The 18,645-nt window shown below is 45.6% G+C and overlaps 1 protein-coding gene across 1 annotated transcript in view; it reads left to right on the top strand.

Moving 5' to 3' along the window:
• The window catches only part of LOC125446929 (annexin A2-like), a 51,800-nt gene extending 33,698 nt beyond the window's left edge, over window positions 1-18,102 (top strand). The window contains exons 5-13 of the mRNA XM_048520943.1: window positions 906-1,019; window positions 3,267-3,357; window positions 7,084-7,163; window positions 9,190-9,249; window positions 9,477-9,570; window positions 11,524-11,619; window positions 14,088-14,143; window positions 14,233-14,352; window positions 17,549-18,102. Coding sequence (XP_048376900.1) covers window positions 906-1,019; window positions 3,267-3,357; window positions 7,084-7,163; window positions 9,190-9,249; window positions 9,477-9,570; window positions 11,524-11,619; window positions 14,088-14,143; window positions 14,233-14,352; window positions 17,549-17,608 — 771 coding nt within the window. The 3' untranslated portion in view covers window positions 17,609-18,102. The remainder of the gene's footprint in view (window positions 1-905; window positions 1,020-3,266; window positions 3,358-7,083; window positions 7,164-9,189; window positions 9,250-9,476; window positions 9,571-11,523; window positions 11,620-14,087; window positions 14,144-14,232; window positions 14,353-17,548) is intronic.
• Window positions 18,103-18,645: the final 543 nt, after the last annotated feature.

Below are 18,645 nucleotides of genomic sequence, written 5' to 3'. Positions count from 1 at the left end.
GAGGAGATTTACCAGGATGTAAAATGTCAAGTAAATAGATATCTCTGACTTAAATATAAACTGCTGTTATACAGCTGCCTAATTCTAAATCATTTCTGGATTTGTAAATGGCTTGAGTCTCAAATTTCCAGCTTGGAACCTACTGATTTCTCACCTTCTCCCTTGTATCATTCTGCTGTGTTCTTTTTAATAATGCTCGTATTGCTATTAGATATTACCTCCCTCATTGTGCTGATTGTCTGCACTGTGGACTCTTTCTCCCTCTCACTCTCTCTCTCTCTCTCTCTCTGTATCTCTGTCGCTGTCACTGTCTCTGTCTCAGTGTCTCTGTCTCTCACTCTTTCTCAGTCCCTCTGCCTCTCTCTCTTTCTCTGCCTCTCTCTGTCAATGTCTCTTTCTCTCTCTCTCTCTGTCTCTGTCTCTCAGTGTCTCTGTCTCTTTCTCTCTCTGCCTCTCTCTGTCAGTGTCTCTGTCTCTCTCTTTCTACCTCTGTCTCTGCCTCTCTCTGTCAATGTCTCCGTCTCTCTCTCTCTCTCTATCTCTCCTTCTCTGCCTTTCTCTCTGTCAGTGTCTCTGTGTCTCTCTCTGTCTCTCTTTCTCTCTGCCTCTGTCTCTGTCCCTCAGTGTCCCTGCGTCTCTCTCTCTCTCTGCCTCTCTCTGTCAGTGTACCTGTCTCTCTCTCTCTCTCTGTCTCTCTTCCTCTGCCTTTCCCTGTCAATGTCTCTGTCTGTCTTTCTCTGCCCCTCTCTCTGTCCCTCTCTCTTTCTGCCTCTCTCCCTCTCTGCCTCTCTCTCTCTCTCTTTCTCCCTCTCTCTCTCTCAGTGAGCAATGTGTACTCACTCTCCTCGGATGTGCCTCTGTGCGGTGATTTGGTCACCGTTAAATGTTTTTTCTCATTTCTACAGAAACTGGAGGATAAACTGCGCTCTGCTGTCTCTGAGCCTCTGCGATCTGTCATCCTGGGGCTGCTGAAGACTCCAGCCAAATACGATGCCTCTGAAATGCGAGGTGCCATTAAGGTGAGGATATGACCGGGAGGTTCCCTGGCTGGGGGATGTTGGTTGGTGGGATTGTGGAAGAAGGGACAGTTGGGACAGTTCCCTTTTACGTACCCTGCAGCTCCCTGAGCAGCAGCCTCTTACACTGACTAGCATTTGTAATCGTTAGAGTTTAGTATGAGTATGGTGTGAATTGTTCAAGATGCTTAAAGTCATTGAAAAATTCAATAGGGTAGATTATAGAATCCCTACAGCTTGGTTGCAGGCCATTTGGCCCATTGAGTCCACAACAACCCTCTGAAGAACATCCCACCCAGATCCGCCCCATCTTTGTAACCCTGCATTTCCCCTTGGCTAACCCACCTGTGGGGCAATTTAGCACAGCCAATCCACCCTAACCTGCACATCTTTGGGCTGTGGGAGTACCCGGAAGAAACCCACGCAGACATGGGGAGAATGTGCAAACTCCACACAGACAGTCGCCCGAGGGTGGAATCGTACCCGGGTTCCTGGCGCTGTGAGGGTGCAGTGCTAACCACTGAGAAATGCTGGGAAACTATTCCTTCTGCTCAGGCAGCCACAAAGGAGGGCAACATAGAGTTAAAAATGTGAACCAGGCCATTTAGGGGTAAGTGCAGGAAACACTTCATCAAATAAGAGAGTTCAAAGTTAGAACTCTCATGTCTGGTAGTCACCCAACCAAAACTGTTTGATTAGAACTTTCAAGCCTGGGTTTAATGTTTTTTTTTGTTGAGTTAGGGTGATGATAGAAAATGTGGCAGGAAGATGTAGTTGAGGTACAGATCAGCCAAAATCTAATCTCAGTCCGAACCAATGTCTAGATGGGGTGATTTCCTAGACCAGTAGGGAGGGTTAAAACAAACTAGGTAGAGGTGCAGGAACCATGAAGTACTACCAGACATGAGAGCACGTAGAATACTATGAGAGATAAAAGGCACCAGGTTGAAGACACTTGAGAGACCATTTTTGCTCCAAACGTGGCCGTTCTGTAGCACAGCAAGTGTCCTAGAGGAGCAAGAGTTTCAGACCCTGCCTGCTCCTAAAGCCCACTCTCATCTGCAACCAACCCAACCCACAGCAATCTGGAACCAACCCCTACCTCATCATTCTCTGGACACAGGGAAGTGCGAGTGACAGCACTAAGGAAACGCAGAGAGCATCAGAACATCTCTTCACACTCTCTCAAACACACACACAAACACATACTAACATGCTCACGCATTATACACATTCATGTCCACACAATGTCCTATGCCTCTCACCATACATAAAAACTCATTTGCACATTTACAGATGCTGTCACAAGTATGCCTTTTATATATTGGAAGCACGTTGCAAACAGAGATTTGCTACCACTGCCAGCCTTTCACTTTCCCTTGTCTCAAACTCACAATCACTCTGTCACCTTCAATCATTCTGTAATCGTCTCTCTCTCACACACATGTGAGCACACACTCATGCGCGTTGACTCTCTGACTCACACACACTCTTCTCACACCCAGTCACAAGCGGACTCTGAGATTCATTTGCAGGATGACATTCAGAGCTTAACTTACAGAGTCTCACTTGTGCACTCATACTCCCACGTACGCAGCTACACACTATCCTGCATGCACACGCAGACAGGTTTGTGTGCACAGTGTCCCTGGACCACACAAAGCTGCACATCTGCACAAGCACACTTGTTACACATCAGAGGGAGCTTGTAACTGACAGATAGCAAGATGATCAAATGCCATCTCACAGGAATATATTCCCATACCTAGGTATAAAAACAATCCACACTCTCAGACTGCTCACACTCACTCATCACACTGATATTTGCCCCTTGTTATCTGTCACACTGGTTCAGTGACGGTGTTCACTCACATAGAGGCTGGATGGCTTGCTATGAGGGAATTCATTTTCAAGTTGACTGTCCCATAAGGTGACATTCAATGGCTCCTGAAATCTTCCCAATGATTGGCAGCAAGTCAGTTCCTGATGCACCATCTGACGGATGTTGGCTGTGGTGCGGGAGATAGATCAAAAATTGTTAATGTACAGATCCATGAGTTTCTGAGGCACCAGATTCAATGGGCACAGAAAGATCCTTTGGATGAACCTCCCATTCTCCCTTCCACACGCTGAGTTCTAATGCAAGCTGTAAGTGGCTTATAATTTCTGCTGAGTACCTTTTGACGTGATGTACATTCATGTGATTTTACCAATGAAAAGGTAATGAGTTTTAAAATCTTCTTTCCATAGGGTTTGGGAACCAATGAAGCCAGTCTGATTGAGATCCTGTGCTCTCGCACAAACAAGGAAATCCAGAATATGGCTCTGGCCTACCAAGAGTGTAAGTGGGGAGAAATTTTGTCTGAACACCCACTCTAGCTCGGTTACTCATCATTGTTCAATCTTCCCTCAGTGTCCTCTGTTCAAAAGAAAGCCAAACTTAGCCTATTCAATTTTATTTTAACCTATTTGTTCACAGGATGTAGATGTCGCTGGCTAGGTCAGCATTTATGACCTGTCCCTATTTGCCTTGAGTAGATTGGGATAAGCTGCCTTCTTGATTCGCTGTAGTCCTTAAGGTATAGGTGCACCCATGGTACTGTTAGGAAGTTCCAGGAATCTGACCCAGTGATGCTGAAGGAATGGTGATGTAGTTACAGGTCAGGGTGGTGTGTGGCTTGGAGGGGAACTTGCAGGTGGCCCGTGTATGCACTGAAATATGTTATCATGTGTTGGCTTCGCTTGTCCGCCTAGGTGCGAGTTTGGTCTGCGTTTTCCTTTTCAGTTAAAGTCTTCACATGAAGCAGTCTATTCTGTACGTGTACATGTTATAAAATTATGAAGGGTATAGATAAGGTAGAAACAGGGAGGTCGTTTCCACTGGTGGGTGAAACTAGAACCAGGGGGCCAAGCCTCAAAATAAGGGGGAACAGATTTAGGACTGGGTTGAGGAGGAACTTCTTCACCCTAAAAGGGGAGGTGATGGCCTAGTGGTATTATTGCTGGACTGTTAGTCCAGAGACCTAGCTAGTGTTCTAGCCAATGGGTTCGAATCCTGCCAAGGCAGACGGTGGAATTTGAATTCAATAAATATCTGGAATTAAGAGTCTAATGATGACCATGAATCCATTGTCAATTGTCAGGAAAAGCCCATTTGGTTCACTAATGTCCTTTAGGGAAGGAAACTGCCTTCCTGATCTAGCCTGGCCTACATGTGACTCCAGACCCACAGCGATGTGGTTGACTCTGAGTCATCTGCTGGGCAATTAGGGATGGGCAATCAATGCTGCGTGGCCAGTAGCACCCTCATCCCATGAATGAATAAGGAACCCAAAGGGTTGTGAATCTGTGGAATTCCCTGTCCAGTGAAGTAGTTGAAGCTATTTCATTGATTGGTTTTAAGGCAAAGATAGATTTTTGAACAGTAAAGGGATTAAGGGTAATGGTGAGCAAATGGGTAAGTGGAGCTGAGCCCATGAGAAAGATCAGCCATGATCATATCGAATGGCGGACCAGTCTCGAGGGGCTGAATGGCCTTCTTCCTGCTCCTGTGCTTTTGGTGATTTAAAGACTTCTCATGTTTTATTGCAAAAACACCAATGATAAATTGATATTCTATTCCACACTTCTTTTTATCCACTTTTGGAATGTAAATCAGACCCACATTTGCTACTCATTCTTAAAAACCCAGATGGTAGTTGAGAGTCAACCACGTTGCTGTGAATCTGGAGTCACATGTAGGCCAGACCAGGTAAGGATGGCACTTTCCTTCCCTTAAGCAAACCAGATGATTTTTTTCCCAACAGTTGACAATGGATTCTTGGTCATCGTTAGATCCTTAATTCCAGATTTCTTTGGTTACTGAATTAAAATTCCACCATCTGCTGTGGAAGGATTAAAACCAGGGTCCCCAGAACATTACCTGAGCCTCTGGGTTAATCGTTTAGCGATAATACGACTAGGCCATCATCTCCCTGTGAAACATATGGAGCAGTTAGAATTTGAACCCTGGTCTCCAGAGCCAGAGATAGGGGCACTGCCATAATACCATAAGATCCCAAATATTTGCATGGGGTTCCTTGTCCTATTAGCCTTCCCCAAAAGCATTGCTAGAGTGCACTCCATTTCTCACTAGGTCACCCACTTGGCTAGTTAATTGTTATCTTCTAGCAGTCGACAGCTCTCTTACTCACCGTAAACCTACACTAGTAATTTTTGTATCAGTCACAAAGTTTCTAATCATGCTTGCAGTATTTAAACCAAAGTGATACGTGGTGAAAACAGCAAGTCTTTCTGCATAATTTAAACAAAATTGGCATACAGGGCCATGTTATGTTAACTAAACATTGTGAAAATCTTCCTTGAGGCTTTTCCCTGACCGTGAGATGTTCTTTAACGACAAGGCTCAATAAAGAGTTGTTTTTTTATTTTTATCTAAAGAGCCTCCATCTCATTCAAGAGGTTTCAGGCCAATTCACTTCCAGCAATCTGCTCTGAAAACTCTGTTCATATTTTGACAGTTACTTGGACTTGCCCACATGTGCCCAGGCCCGCAGCAGATACATGTGAACGTCACCACCACCAAGTTCCCCTTCAAGACACTTCCAGACTTGGAAATATATCACTGTACCTTCACTGAGGGTGGATTAAAATCCTGAACAGTGTTGTGTGTCTATCTACAGCTAAGGACTGTAGCAATCCTGGAAGACAATTCAGAACCAACTTTCCCTTGGGCTGTTAGGGAAAGGCTGTAAATGATGGACCAGCCAGTGACACTTCAGTTTGTGAATGAATATGTAAAAAAAAAGCTTTATTTAGCTCACACCTTCATCTTCTGTAACCAACTGAATATAAACCAAGTCGATTTAACCTACTCTTATAATTCAACCCTCCCTGTTCCGGAACCATACACTTGCTGGGGGATAGGGCTCAGAGTTGAGCTTGATGCTCTGTTGAGACTTTTGTGCCTAGTGAAACCATCTCTGTACTCCAGACAGACTCAGGATATCATATAGACCTTTCTCCTCAGTGTAGTGAACGTATAGAAATGAGGAAATCGGGGACAGGAGTAGGCCATTCAGTCCTTGGAGCCCGCTCATCAATCAATGTGATAATCCAATCACTACCCTTTCCCTGGTTTTACTCTAACTCTTTGATCACTTTATCTCTCCGAACTCTATCTGACTTTTTCCCGAAAAAATTCAATGTTTTAACCTGAACTGTATTGTTCTGTTTAAATAGGTCACCTCCTCCATTAAAAAGCAGCCACAACAACCATAGGATCCCAACAGTGTGGAAAGAGGCCACTCAGCCCATCAAGTCTGCACTCCCGACCTAACCACCCCAACCTAACCCTGCATTTCCCATGGTTAACCTACCTAACCTGCGCATCCCTGGACACAATGGGGCAATTTAGCGTGGCCAATCCACCCTAACCTGCACACCTTTGGACTGGTGAAGAAACCAGATCACCCCAAAGAAACTCATGGAGACACGGGGAGAGTGTGCAAACTGCACGCAGACAGGAGGCCGGAATTGGCCGCGGGTCCCTGGTGCTGTAACTGGGCCACGGTGCCACCCCTTCTAATATAAGAATATTGGAGAAACAAGTTTGTAATGTTCTGACATCTTCATTTGGGATTCTCTTTTTTTTGTACTTTCATGGGATTTGGACATCTCTGGCTGGGCCAGCATTTATTGTCCATCCCTCATTGCCTAAAGGGCAGTTAAGAGCCAACCACATTGCTGTGGGTCTGGAGTCATACATAGGCCAGGGCAGATGACAATGGCAGGTTTCTTTCCCTGAAGGACATTAGAGAACCAGATGTAAGCTTTTACAAAAATTTGCCTAATGGTTCTTTCATGGTCCCTATAACTGAGACTGGCTTTACATTCCAGATTTATGAATTGAATTCAAATTCCTCCAATTACTGTGGTTTTCATAACTATTTTTCACCCAGATGTCAGAGTGATAATGATGGGAGAAATATTCTCACAATAACACCTCCACCCCCCACCCTAGTGGCAATCAATATTATTAATGACTGTAAAATGTTTCTGTTTGCAGTGTACAAGAAAGATATGATTAAGGACATCAAGGAGGATACTTCTGGAGATTTCTGCAAGCTTCTTTGTGTCCTAGCAAAGGTATATCCCTAATTATATGTTAAACATTTGACTTAGAGTCATGGAGGTGTACAGCATGGAAACAGAACCTTTGGTCCAACTTGTCCATGTCAATGAGATATCCTAAATGAATCTAAACCCACTTGCCAGCATCTGCCTCATATCCCTCTAAACCCTTCCTATTCATGCACCCATCCAGATGCCTTTTAACTGTTGTAACTGTACCAGCCTCCACCACTTCTTCTGGCAGCTCATTCCATACGCACACCACCCTCTGCATGAAAATGTTTCCCCTTAGGTCCCTTTAAAATCTTTCCCCTTTCTCACCTTAAACCCATGCCCTGTAGTTCTAGACTACCCCACCCCAGGGAAAAGACCTTGGCTAGTCACCCTGTCCATGCCCCTCAAGATTTTATAAGCCTCTATGTATTCATCCCTAAGCCTCCAACACTCCAGGGAAAATAGCCCCAGCCTATTCAGCCTGTCCCCAAATCTCGAGCCCTCCAACCCTGGCAACATCCTTGTAAATCTTTTCTGAACCCTTTCAAGTTTCACAACCTCCTTCCTATAGCAGGGAGACCAGAATTGCACACAGTGTTCGAAAAGTGGCCTAATCAATGTCCCTTACAGCCACAACATGATCTCCCAACTCCTATACTCAATGTACTGACCAATAAAGGCAAGTGTACCAAACACCACCTTCACTATCCTGTCCAATCTACTGGCAACTCCACTTCCAAGTAACTGTGAATCTGTACTCCAAGGTCTCTCTGCTCAACAACACTCCCCAGGGCCTTACCTTTATATGTATAAGATCTGCTCTGATTTGCCTTTCCAAAATGAATCACCACACATTTAAGCTCCATCTGCCACTCCTCGACCCATTGGCCCAACTGATCAAGGTCCTGTTGAACTCTGAGATCACCTTTTCACTATCCTTGACAACCATCAATTTTAGTGTCATCTGCAAACTTGCTAACTATACCTCCTCTGTTCTCGTCCAAATGATTTATATAAATGATGAAAAGCTGTGGACCCAGCACCGATCCTTGTGGCACACCATTCATCACAGTCCTCCAGGCTGAAGCAACCCTCTACCACCACCCTCACTTTTCTACCTTTGAGCCTGTTCTGCATCCAGATAACTAGCTCTCCCTGTATTCTATGTGATCTGACCTTGCTACCCAGTCTACCATGAGGAATCTTGTCAAACACCTTAACTGAAGTCACCTCGCACCAAGTCACCCGTTATTTACACATGAACAGTCCCTGTCTTTAGTACTGCCTCATTCTGAGTCCAGTAGTCAGTGTCTGTGACACTTTTATTCTTATCTGTCAGCCAGGGTTCCCTGATCGGACCAGGTTAACAGCCACAATAAGGGAACTCATATCCTATGAGGTCCATCTGGCTGGCCTCGTTACAATCACTACATATCGATCAGATTTAAACAGAAATTCAGTTACTGACAGACAGTTCTACAGTCTTCTGTCTTTTTGAAGACTGATTTAGTACACAACTACTTGCATGTTCCCTCCAAACCACTGGCCATCCCGACCTGGGACAGTATTGCTGCGTCTCCTCCCGGAATTCCTCCCTGAGGACACTGTGGATAACTGCAGCAGTTTCAGAAGGCAGCTCACCACCACGCACACTGGTAACGCAGAGTGTCCGTGCCAGGATCTCTCTGTGACCCAAGGTGAAGTCGATCCACTTTCCTGATCTTGCGTCACCTCTCAGTCTAATTCAGCGAACAGCAACTATCTGGTATAGTGCCAGTCAGAGAGGGAATGGGTGGAGAACACATCTCTGGGAGTGGCTGAAGACCATACAAGGATACGCAGCCAAAACACAATGAGAAGGATACACAAACAAGTCAAAGAATATAAAGGGGAACAGAATAGATCTAGAAGTGAAGGTAATCACAATGGTAACTGTGAGCATCACTAGGCAGCATGGGTTTAACCAGAATAGTATGTACAAAATGTGATATGGATTTAATGTGACTGTGTCTGGAAGTGAATTTCACAAGGGTCTTTCTGTGTGCAGGGAAACCGTCCAGAGCCCTCCAACGTGGTCGATAATGAGCAGATTGATGAGGATGCACGGGTAGGTTAACCTTCAATAACATGTTGGTCAAACATGCCTCCATCTCTTGCCCACACTCACCCCCTTTTACTAGCACCGGACTGGCACCATAGTGGCCAGGACTTCGGCTGGCCTTTGGGTTTGGTGAGTCTTGAGGTGTAGAGCCACTGCCTTGCAACAATACAAAGTAAAGAGCCGGGGCTACACCCATTTCTGAGGTGGCTCATTGTTGGATTGGTTCTCCTCAGGCCCTCTATGAAGCTGGAGTGAAGAACCGTGGGACCGATGTGAAAACATGGATCTCTATAATGACTGAGAGGAGCATTCCTCACCTGCAGAGAGGTATGAAGCACTCAAACACAGCAATTAGGAGTAGGAGGGATGATACAATGGCTTTAAGGGGTGTATTTTGTCCTGTTTTAATTGAAGAGAGGCTTTAAGACAGAGGTGTGAGCTGTCTATGGAAAGCCATTAAGTAAATGGCTTTTGAGGCCTTTTAAAGTTGGAACAATAGAAGCAGCCTGATTGGGTGGGACAATCTCCCACAGTACCAAGATTTATAGTTTAGCTTTTTCAGTAGCATTCACTGCTGGGGTCTCAAAGTTGGGTTTAGGAGCTACAGTACATTCCTCCCTGCTACTCTCTGCCTCAGAGTTCTCTTTTGATATTGATCCTCATGAATAGGAGAATTGCCTGTGAGACAATCTATTTTGCCTTTGCCAAGGGCGTTTATGGGACTATAGTTACTATATAATAGTTAAATAAACTATTATTCCGTTAGGTTTTCCACTAGAGTTAAGTTATTCCTATCCTTTTTTTGTGGCATTTTATGGTGTATGAACAAAGTGTGTTTTGATTCAAATCTGGTAACTTGACCAATCAAATTGCATCCAGAACACAGCACCTGGCACTTGTTTTTAAAATAACAGAATGTTAGGGTCTAGACCAGATTCTGAATGGTTTGAGGCGATTTGTTACAGTTTGTTATGTTCAGCCTTTGAATCATTTTCACCATTCAGTGTGGTGCTGTCGCCAGTGTCTGTGCCCCCATGTGTAACTCAGTAACTTTCAACTCCCTTGCTAACATGTCACTCCTTCTGTTGCCACAGGAATTAGTGAACTGATGCAAACTCTCACTCACACCCTCGCTCACAATCTCACACTACCAGAATTAGTGACCCAGTGGACACTCTCACCCTTGTTCACAATCTCACACGACAGGGATTAGTGACCCAGTGCACACTCACACCCTCGCTCACAATCTCACACGACAGGGATTAGTGACCCAGTGCACACCCACACCCTCGCTCACAATCTCACACGTCAGGGATTAGTGACCCAGTGCACACCCACACCCTTGTTCACAACCTCACACTACCAGAATTAGTGACCCAGTGCACACTCACACCCTTGTTCACAATCTCACACTATCAGAATTAGTGACCCAGTACACACTCACACCCTCGTTCACAATCTCACACTACAGGGATTAGTGACCCAGTGCACACTCACACCCTCACTCACAATCTCTCACTACCAGAATTAGTGACCCAGTACACACTCACACCCTCGTTCACAATCTCACACTACAGGGATTAGTGACCCAGTGCACACTCACACCCTCACTCACAATCTCTCACTACCAGAATTAGTGACCCGGTGCACACTCACACCCTCGCTCATAATCTCACACTACAGGAATTAGTGAAACAGTGCACACTCACACCCTCGCTCACAATCTCACATTACAGGGGTTAGTGAAACAATGCACATTTCCTCTCACTCATACCCTAGCTCACACTTACACAGTACAGGAAATAGTGAACCATTACACATTTGAGCCCTCTTACACTTGCTTGAAGGAAATACAGGAAAGAGTGCACCAGTGCACTCTCATACCCACTCTCAGTCGCTCACACTCATACAGTACTGTAAGCCAACTCACAATCTCAGCGCAGGAAATCGTGAGGAAATGCATGAGCTCACGCTTATAGGACAGGAAGTAGTGAACCGGTGTGGACTCTCAGTCACTAACTCACACTTTGAAACAATAGAAAGCAGGAACCAGCAAACACACCAAAACATGTTTATCATGAATATTTTGGTTCGTCATGGCTGTATTTGGTTTCAGTCTGCTTGTGTGCCTCAATCGAACATCGATAGGAATTATCGACAGCTTCATGTATATATCAGGAACAGGGAGCTGTCGCTCACATTAATTTGACCCAGTATCATTTCACTCTCACCATGAACAGCATGTTTTCCACATTCTCATCTGATTCTTCCTCTGTTTAGTTTTTGGCCGATATAAAACCTACAGCTGCTATGATATGTTGGAAAGCGTTGATCGCGAGGTCAAGAAAGATCTGAAAAATAACTTTTTAGGCCTGGGTAAGTATGACTTCATCTTTGGCACAATTGTGGTGGACTTTTCTCTTCCTGCAAATGCACAAGTTCAGTTCCAGGTCGAGATGAGGGATTACTGATTTGCTAGAACTGTGTTCTATGTTCTATGTTCTATGTCCTGACTTTGAACCGGCTGCATTTACTGCCTGTGGAACTGTAGAGATACACTCACTGCACCTACCATTAAATCAACCTATCCAGAGACATCTCTAGAGCAGGTGGGACTTTAAACTGGGCCTACTAGCCCACAGGTAGGGGCATTACCACTGTACCACAAGAGATCCAACGTCCAACCCTTGTAGATATTTTCTAACCAACCCGTTCAGACATTATATTGCTCCTCTCTGGAATAGGTGGGACTTGAGTTGGAAAAATGCCTTATGATCTGATTTCAGTTGGGTGTATGGAGGCACATTATATAATTATTCACTCAGTGATTGCGCAAAAACAAGGGGAAAAAGCTGATCACATTGTCGGGGGAGGGAGTAATGAGGGCCAGGATTGCAGAAGTTCGAGTGGACCAGAGAGGGGAATGGTGGGGAGAGCAGTGACGCGTGATAGGAGAGGGGAATGGTGGGGAGCGGGGAGCGCTAGGGAAGGAGGGGAGAGGGGAATGGCGGGCAGTGGGAGTGGTGGGGAGTGAGGGGAGAGGGGAATGGTGGGGAATGGGGAGCGCTGTGGAAGGAGGGGCGATGGGAATGGCGGGCAGTGGGAGCGCTGGGGAGTGAGGGGAGAGGGGAATGATGGGGAATGGGGAGCGCTGGGGAAGGAGGGGCGATGGGAATGGTGGGGAGCGGGGAGTGCTGGTAAGTGAGGGGAGAGGGAAACACTGGGCAGTGGGGAGCACTGAGGAGTGATAGGAGAGGGGAATGGTGGGGAGCAGGGAGCGCTAGGGAAGGAGGGGAGAGGGGAATGGCGGGCACTGGGGAGGGCTGGGGAGTGAGGGGATAGGGGAATGGTGGGCACAGGGGAGGGCTGGGGAGTGAGGGGAGAGGGGATTGGTGGGGAGTGAGGGGAATGGTGGGGAGTGGGGAGTGCTGGGGAGTGAGGGGAGAGGGGAATGGTGGGGAGTGGGGAGTGAGGGGAGAGGGGTATCTGGGGGGTGGGGAGTGGGGTGTGAGGGGAACGGTGGGGAGCGGGGAGCTCTGGGGAGTGGGGGCGAGGGGAATGGTGGGGAGTGAGGGGGAGGGGGAATGGTGGGGAGCGCTTGTGAGTGAGGGGAGAGAGGAACGGTCAAGGATGAGGGAAGAGGGCAGCACTGGGGAGTGAGTGGAGAGGGGTAAGGTTGAGGGAGAGGGGAGAAGGGAATGGCAGGGAGTGAGGGGAGAGTGGAGGCCTGGGGAGTGAAGAAGGAAGGCAGTGAGGAGAGTGGGGATCAAGGACAAGGGGGAGTGATATAGAGTCACCTCCTGGTCCTGTATAACAGCAATGTAAGGGGGCTGAATGGCCTCCAAATCCTGTATAATAGGCTCTTGATGGGTGGAATGGCCTCCAAATCCTGTATAATAGTATTGTGAGGGGGCTGAACGGCCTCCCAGTCCTGCATAATAAGATTGTGTGGGAGTGGAATGGTCTCCTGGTCCTCAATGATAGGATAGTGAGAGCGCTGAATGGCCATCCGGCCCTGAATAGTAGGACCATTGTTTTTGCAGAATCACTGAGTGAATAATTATATAACGTGCCTCCATAGACCCAAATGGAATCAGATCATAAGGCATTTTTCCAATTCAAGTCCCACCTATTCTGGTGTATAGTAGGATAGTGAGAGGGCTAAATGATCTCCAGGCCCTGTATAATAGGATGGTGAGGAGGTGAATGGCCTCTTGGTCCAGTGTGATAGGATGGTGGGGTGAGCTGAATGGCTTCCAGGCCCTGTATAATAGGGTGTTGGTGGGTGGGGGGTCCGGAAAGACAGGTCTTGTCTTGGGGACGCTGACCTTCAGCACGTCTCACTGTTAGATTCCCAGTGTGAAGCTCACTCAGTGCACCATCAGCCCTGGGTACCCCGAAGGGTGCTCATGCGAACTGTAACAGCCTGACTTGTTGCAAAGTGAACTGACGAAAAGACAGATCTGAAAGGGAGATGGCAGTTTCATTGATAGTAGGAATTGAAGATGCTGGAGAGTCAGAGATAACTAGGTGTAGAGCTGGAGGGACACAGTAGGCCAAGCAGCATCAGAGGAGCAGGAAGGCTGACGTTTCAGGTCTGGACCCTTCTTCAGAGAAAGAACGCTGCTTGGCCTGCTGTGTTCGTCCAGCTCTACACCTTGTTATCTCTGGCTGCTTCATTGTTCCAGTTCATGGGTACAGAACTCAGAACCCCACAGATTCACACACAGCACACGTCCTGATGTGCAAATAAGCTCATCCTGATATGAGGCTAATTCTTCAGCTCAATGTATCTGTCTCAGAGCAAGCTGATAACGGCGTCCTCTCTCTGTTTCTGCCTGCAGTGCAATGTATCCTGAACACTCCAGAATTTTTTGCTGACAAGTTATCCCATATGCAGGTAAAATACGTGAGTTTCTGAAACCTCTGTCAGCCCTGAGTGCACACAGCTAAGTGGGGAATGTAATCTGATGTGTATGTTCTCTACAGGGAAGTTTGAAGAAGGATGTTTTGACAAGGATCATGGTGTCTCGCTCAGAAATTGACCTGCTCTACATCAGGAAAGAGTTTAAGAAGAAGACTGGAAAATCCCTGCAGCAATTTATAATTGTAAGTATCTCTCAGTCTGTCACCTTGCTGCATGGTAACCCAGCCACATAGCCACTCACTTATATTGCTGCATTTTTCTTATGGTGTGGAGGTGCGAGCGTTAGATTGGGGTGGGCAAAGTCAGAAACCACACGACATCAGGTTATAGTCTGACAGTTTGATTTGAAAACACAAGCTTTTAGAGTGCTGCTCCTTCAAGCATTTCGCCTGATGAAGGGGCTATGCTCCAAAAGCTTGTGATTTCAAATAAACTTGTTGGACTCTAAACTGATGTTGTGTGACTTTTGACTTTTCTCTTAGACATTGCTGAGGAGTTTGCTGCACACTGCAACAATTAAGGTGGGCAATCCATCGCGTTTCCAGTGAAAGATCTGACCATGCCGGTATTGTGAGGTTCAGAACAGTTACAGCACGCAAGGAAGGTATTCATTCCACTCTGTTTGTACAGCTCTACAAACTAGTAGCATGACCGAAATTGTCACAGAGATAGTAGGAACTGCCGATGCTGGAGAATCTGAGATAACACGGTGTAGAGCTGGATGAACACAGCAGGCTAAGCAGCATCAGAGGAGCACGAAAACTGACATTTCGGGTGCTTGGCCTGCTGTGTTCATCGAGCTTCACACTGTGTTATCATTACCGAAATGCTGACTTTTTCCTCTATCTCTGCACACTGCTTCTATCCAAGTAATTATTCACTGAGTGTCTCAGTTAAGCCTGTCTCCTCCACAACTGCAGGCAGTGCGCTCTATACCCAAACAACTCACTGCATGGGAAGTAATTTTCTCAAACTACCCTTGCTTCATTTGCACATCACTTTAAATCCATGCCCTCTCGTTCTTGTTCCATTTATGCATAGGAATAGCTTCTCCCTATCAGCTCTATCCATGACTTTTGAAAAACCTCTACTAGATCTCCTCTTACCATTGTTCTGCCCATGGAGAACAATCTTCAATCTATCCTCATCACTGAAGTTTTTCATTTTATACTGCGCGGCAGTGCATCTGCTGGGAGGAGGTTTAGATTAGATTAGACTCCCTACAGTGTGGAAACAGGCCCTTCGGTCCAACAAGTCCACACCGCCCCTTGAAGCATCCCAACTAGACCCATCCCCCAATAACCCACACATCCCTGAACATTACGGGCAATTTAGCATGGCCGATCCACCTAGCCTGCACATCTTTGGACTGTGGGAAGAAACCCACGCAGACAAAGGGAGAAATGTGTAAACTCCTCACAAATAGTCACTGGAATCGAACCCAGATTCCTGGTGCTGTGAGGCTACAGTGCTAACCACCGAGTCTCTGAGCCACCGTGCCGCCCCATTTACCTGTACTGAATGCTGGTGCCTGTGCTGGACAGTGTGTTCGTTGTCTGGGTCCTTGCCTAGCCAGTAGTGTGTGTAATAAGCAGTTTTTACAGTAGGTCATTGTGCATTACAGAATTGGAAAAAGGAGACCAATTAGCCCATTGTATCAGAGATAATGGGAACTGCAGATGCTGGAGAATCCGAGATGACAAGGTGTGGAGCTGGATGAACACAGCAGGCCAAGCAGCATCATAGGAGCAGGAAGGCTGACGTTTCGGGCTAAAAGCCTTCATGATGCGCTTGGCCTGCTGTGTTCATCCAGCTCTACACCTTGTTATCTCGGATTCTCTAGCATCTGCAGTTCCCATTATCTCTGATACAATGGGCTAATTGGTCTCCTTTTTGCACACCTTGTTATCCAGCCCATTGTATCTGTTCTGTTCTTAGGATCCCATTTAGACTTTTCCCTAGTTCCATATCTTTCATGAATTCAATTTTAATAATCCCTGTGAAAGGGTGATATTTAACTATGAGTTATTATTAAAATATAATTCTCCTCTGTTTATGATAATTGATTTTGACAAGCCATTAGAAATGCTGGGAAATTGCAAGTCAGGATGTTCATACTGGAGAACGTGTGTGGGCTGCAGAATGCAAACGTGTATTTAACCACTCGTGAATGTACAGACTCTTGGACAATACCACAGGTTTTACTGTCTATTATGTAAACCAGTACGCTGACAAACTTCTCTCTGAACATACAAACATAGAAAACAGGAGCAGTAGTAGGTCATTTGGCCCCAGGAGCCTGGTCTGACCTCCATAGCTGGTCATCCAATTCAGTTCTGAAGAAGGGTCACTGGACCTGAAACATTAAGTCTTTTTTTTCCTCTCCACAGCCACTGCCAGACCTGCTGAGTTTCTCCAGCAATTTCTGTTTCTCTTTCAGATCCGCGGCATCCGCAGTTCTTTTGTTTTAACTGACTCTGTCAGAAGAACTAGGAGCAGGAGTAGGCCGCTCGGCCCTTTGAGCCTGCTCTGCCAATCAATAAGATCATGGCTGATCTTTTCGTGGACTCCGATCCACTTACCCGTGTTCTCACCGTATCCCTTAATTCCTTTATTGCTCAAAAAAAATCTACCTTAGCTTTAAAAATGTTTACTGAAGTAGCGTCAACTGCTTCACTGGGCAAGGAATCCCAGAGATTACTATAGATTACTGACCACTATTTCCGCTTTCCCCCACACCCTATGATCCCCTTAGCCCTAAGAATTACATCTAACTCTTTGAAAATGTTTTGGCCTCAACCACGTCCTGTGGCAGAGAATTCTGTGTCTGCATGGGTTTCCTCTGGGTGCTCCAATTTCCTCCTGCAGCCCATGTTAGGGTGGATTTGGCCATGCTACATTGTCCCACAGTGACCAGGGACCTGCAGGCTCAGTGGCTTAGCTGTGGGAAATCCCCATTGATAGGTTAGGGTGTGTGGGTCTGGGTGGGATACTCTTTGGAAGGTCAGTGTGGACTTGATGGGTGACACGACCTGCTTTAACACAGTTGGGATTTTCTGGAAACATCTGCAGCAAGACAGCAGAGACTGGGTGACAAAAAACTAGTTCTTGTGGGGTCAAGAGCAATAGTACAGGAAATGAATCAAAAGACCAAGAAAGTAAAATACTAGAAGAAGCAAAGAAAAGGAAATGAAATGGGAAAGAGATGATGGTTTAAAGTTGTTAAACTTCATATTGAGTCTGTCATGCGCTTTAGCTGTGAATTTTCTGTTTTCTGTTTCAGATTTCTAACTCTGCAGTATTCTCCACTTCAGAAATGTATGTATGTGTCTACAGCTTTCAAATTATATAACTGGTCCTTGTATCTTTCTGTTTTAGGCTTCTACGAAAGGCGACTACCAACGCGTTCTACTGGCTCTGTGTAGAGGTGATGATTAAAAGCGCCTTCACAGACAGGAATTCCAATTCTGTTCCTGCTTTTAACTCAAAGAATTGCTGCAAAAAGCTGTGAGGGGACCATGTCACATTAAACCACTTAAACCTTCCTCACTCTGTCTGTGTAAAAGTCAAGTATTAAAATAGTAAACTGTAACAAGTTTGTGCTTGAAAAGTTCTCAACCATAAATCAGTCAATCTTTGAAAAGCTGCCAATAGATTACCTGCTGTTAACTGGAAATAATGCTTTGAGTTTGAGTTACATCTGTACCCAGAACCACTGCATGCTGTTTTGAGGTTTGAGATCAAATAGATCCAAATTTTGAAGCAGCACAGTTTGTTCACCCATAACTCAAAGCAGGAGACTTGCAGGATGAAATGTTATCAGGCACACATGTAAGGTGTTGTGTGTATGCAGTACTTAGTCTGGAAATGCATTTGCTTTCAAGCCACCGTGTCTTTTTATACAAAATAAAGAAATTGGATTATTAACGTAACACGGTTTCTGAAATGACAAACGTTTTGAATTTATTGCATGTTGTACAAGAGAGAAATCAGACTATTGCAAATCAGAAACTATGGGCGGTATCTTCCCAGGCATTAACCAATGAGAAAGTTGGGGGAATTGCATGAGAAGGGCAGTGAGGAGTAAAAAGACGCATTTTACAAATAAGTGTTAAATACTGAGACAAATTAAGAGGCCTATTTGCAATAACATGTTCATTATGATGTTATTTCACCGCATCAAAATGTAGTTCCCCATTTTAGGGATGCTCTTGGACTCTGCAAAATTAGTGTCTAGTTGGTTGAAAGTAGGATGGTGCAAGAAATCCTTCAAAGTTGGTGGTGATGCAGTGGAATGATTTTTTTATACAGAGAATTGGTCCATTTTGTGGGTAAATATAAGTGTTTTTATTTGAGAGATAGTAAGAACTACAGATGCTGGAGAATCCGAGATAACAAGGTGTGGAGCTGGATGAACCCAGTAGGCCAAGCAGCATCTTAGGAGTTGGAAAGCTGATGTTTCAGGTCTCGACCCT

Source organism: Stegostoma tigrinum, chromosome 36, assembly GCF_030684315.1.
Source record: "Stegostoma tigrinum isolate sSteTig4 chromosome 36, sSteTig4.hap1, whole genome shotgun sequence".
Lineage (NCBI taxonomy): Eukaryota > Metazoa > Chordata > Chondrichthyes > Orectolobiformes > Stegostomatidae > Stegostoma > Stegostoma tigrinum.
Note: the sequence above shows the minus strand (reverse complement) of the source record. Positions and strands in the feature narration are given on the sequence as shown.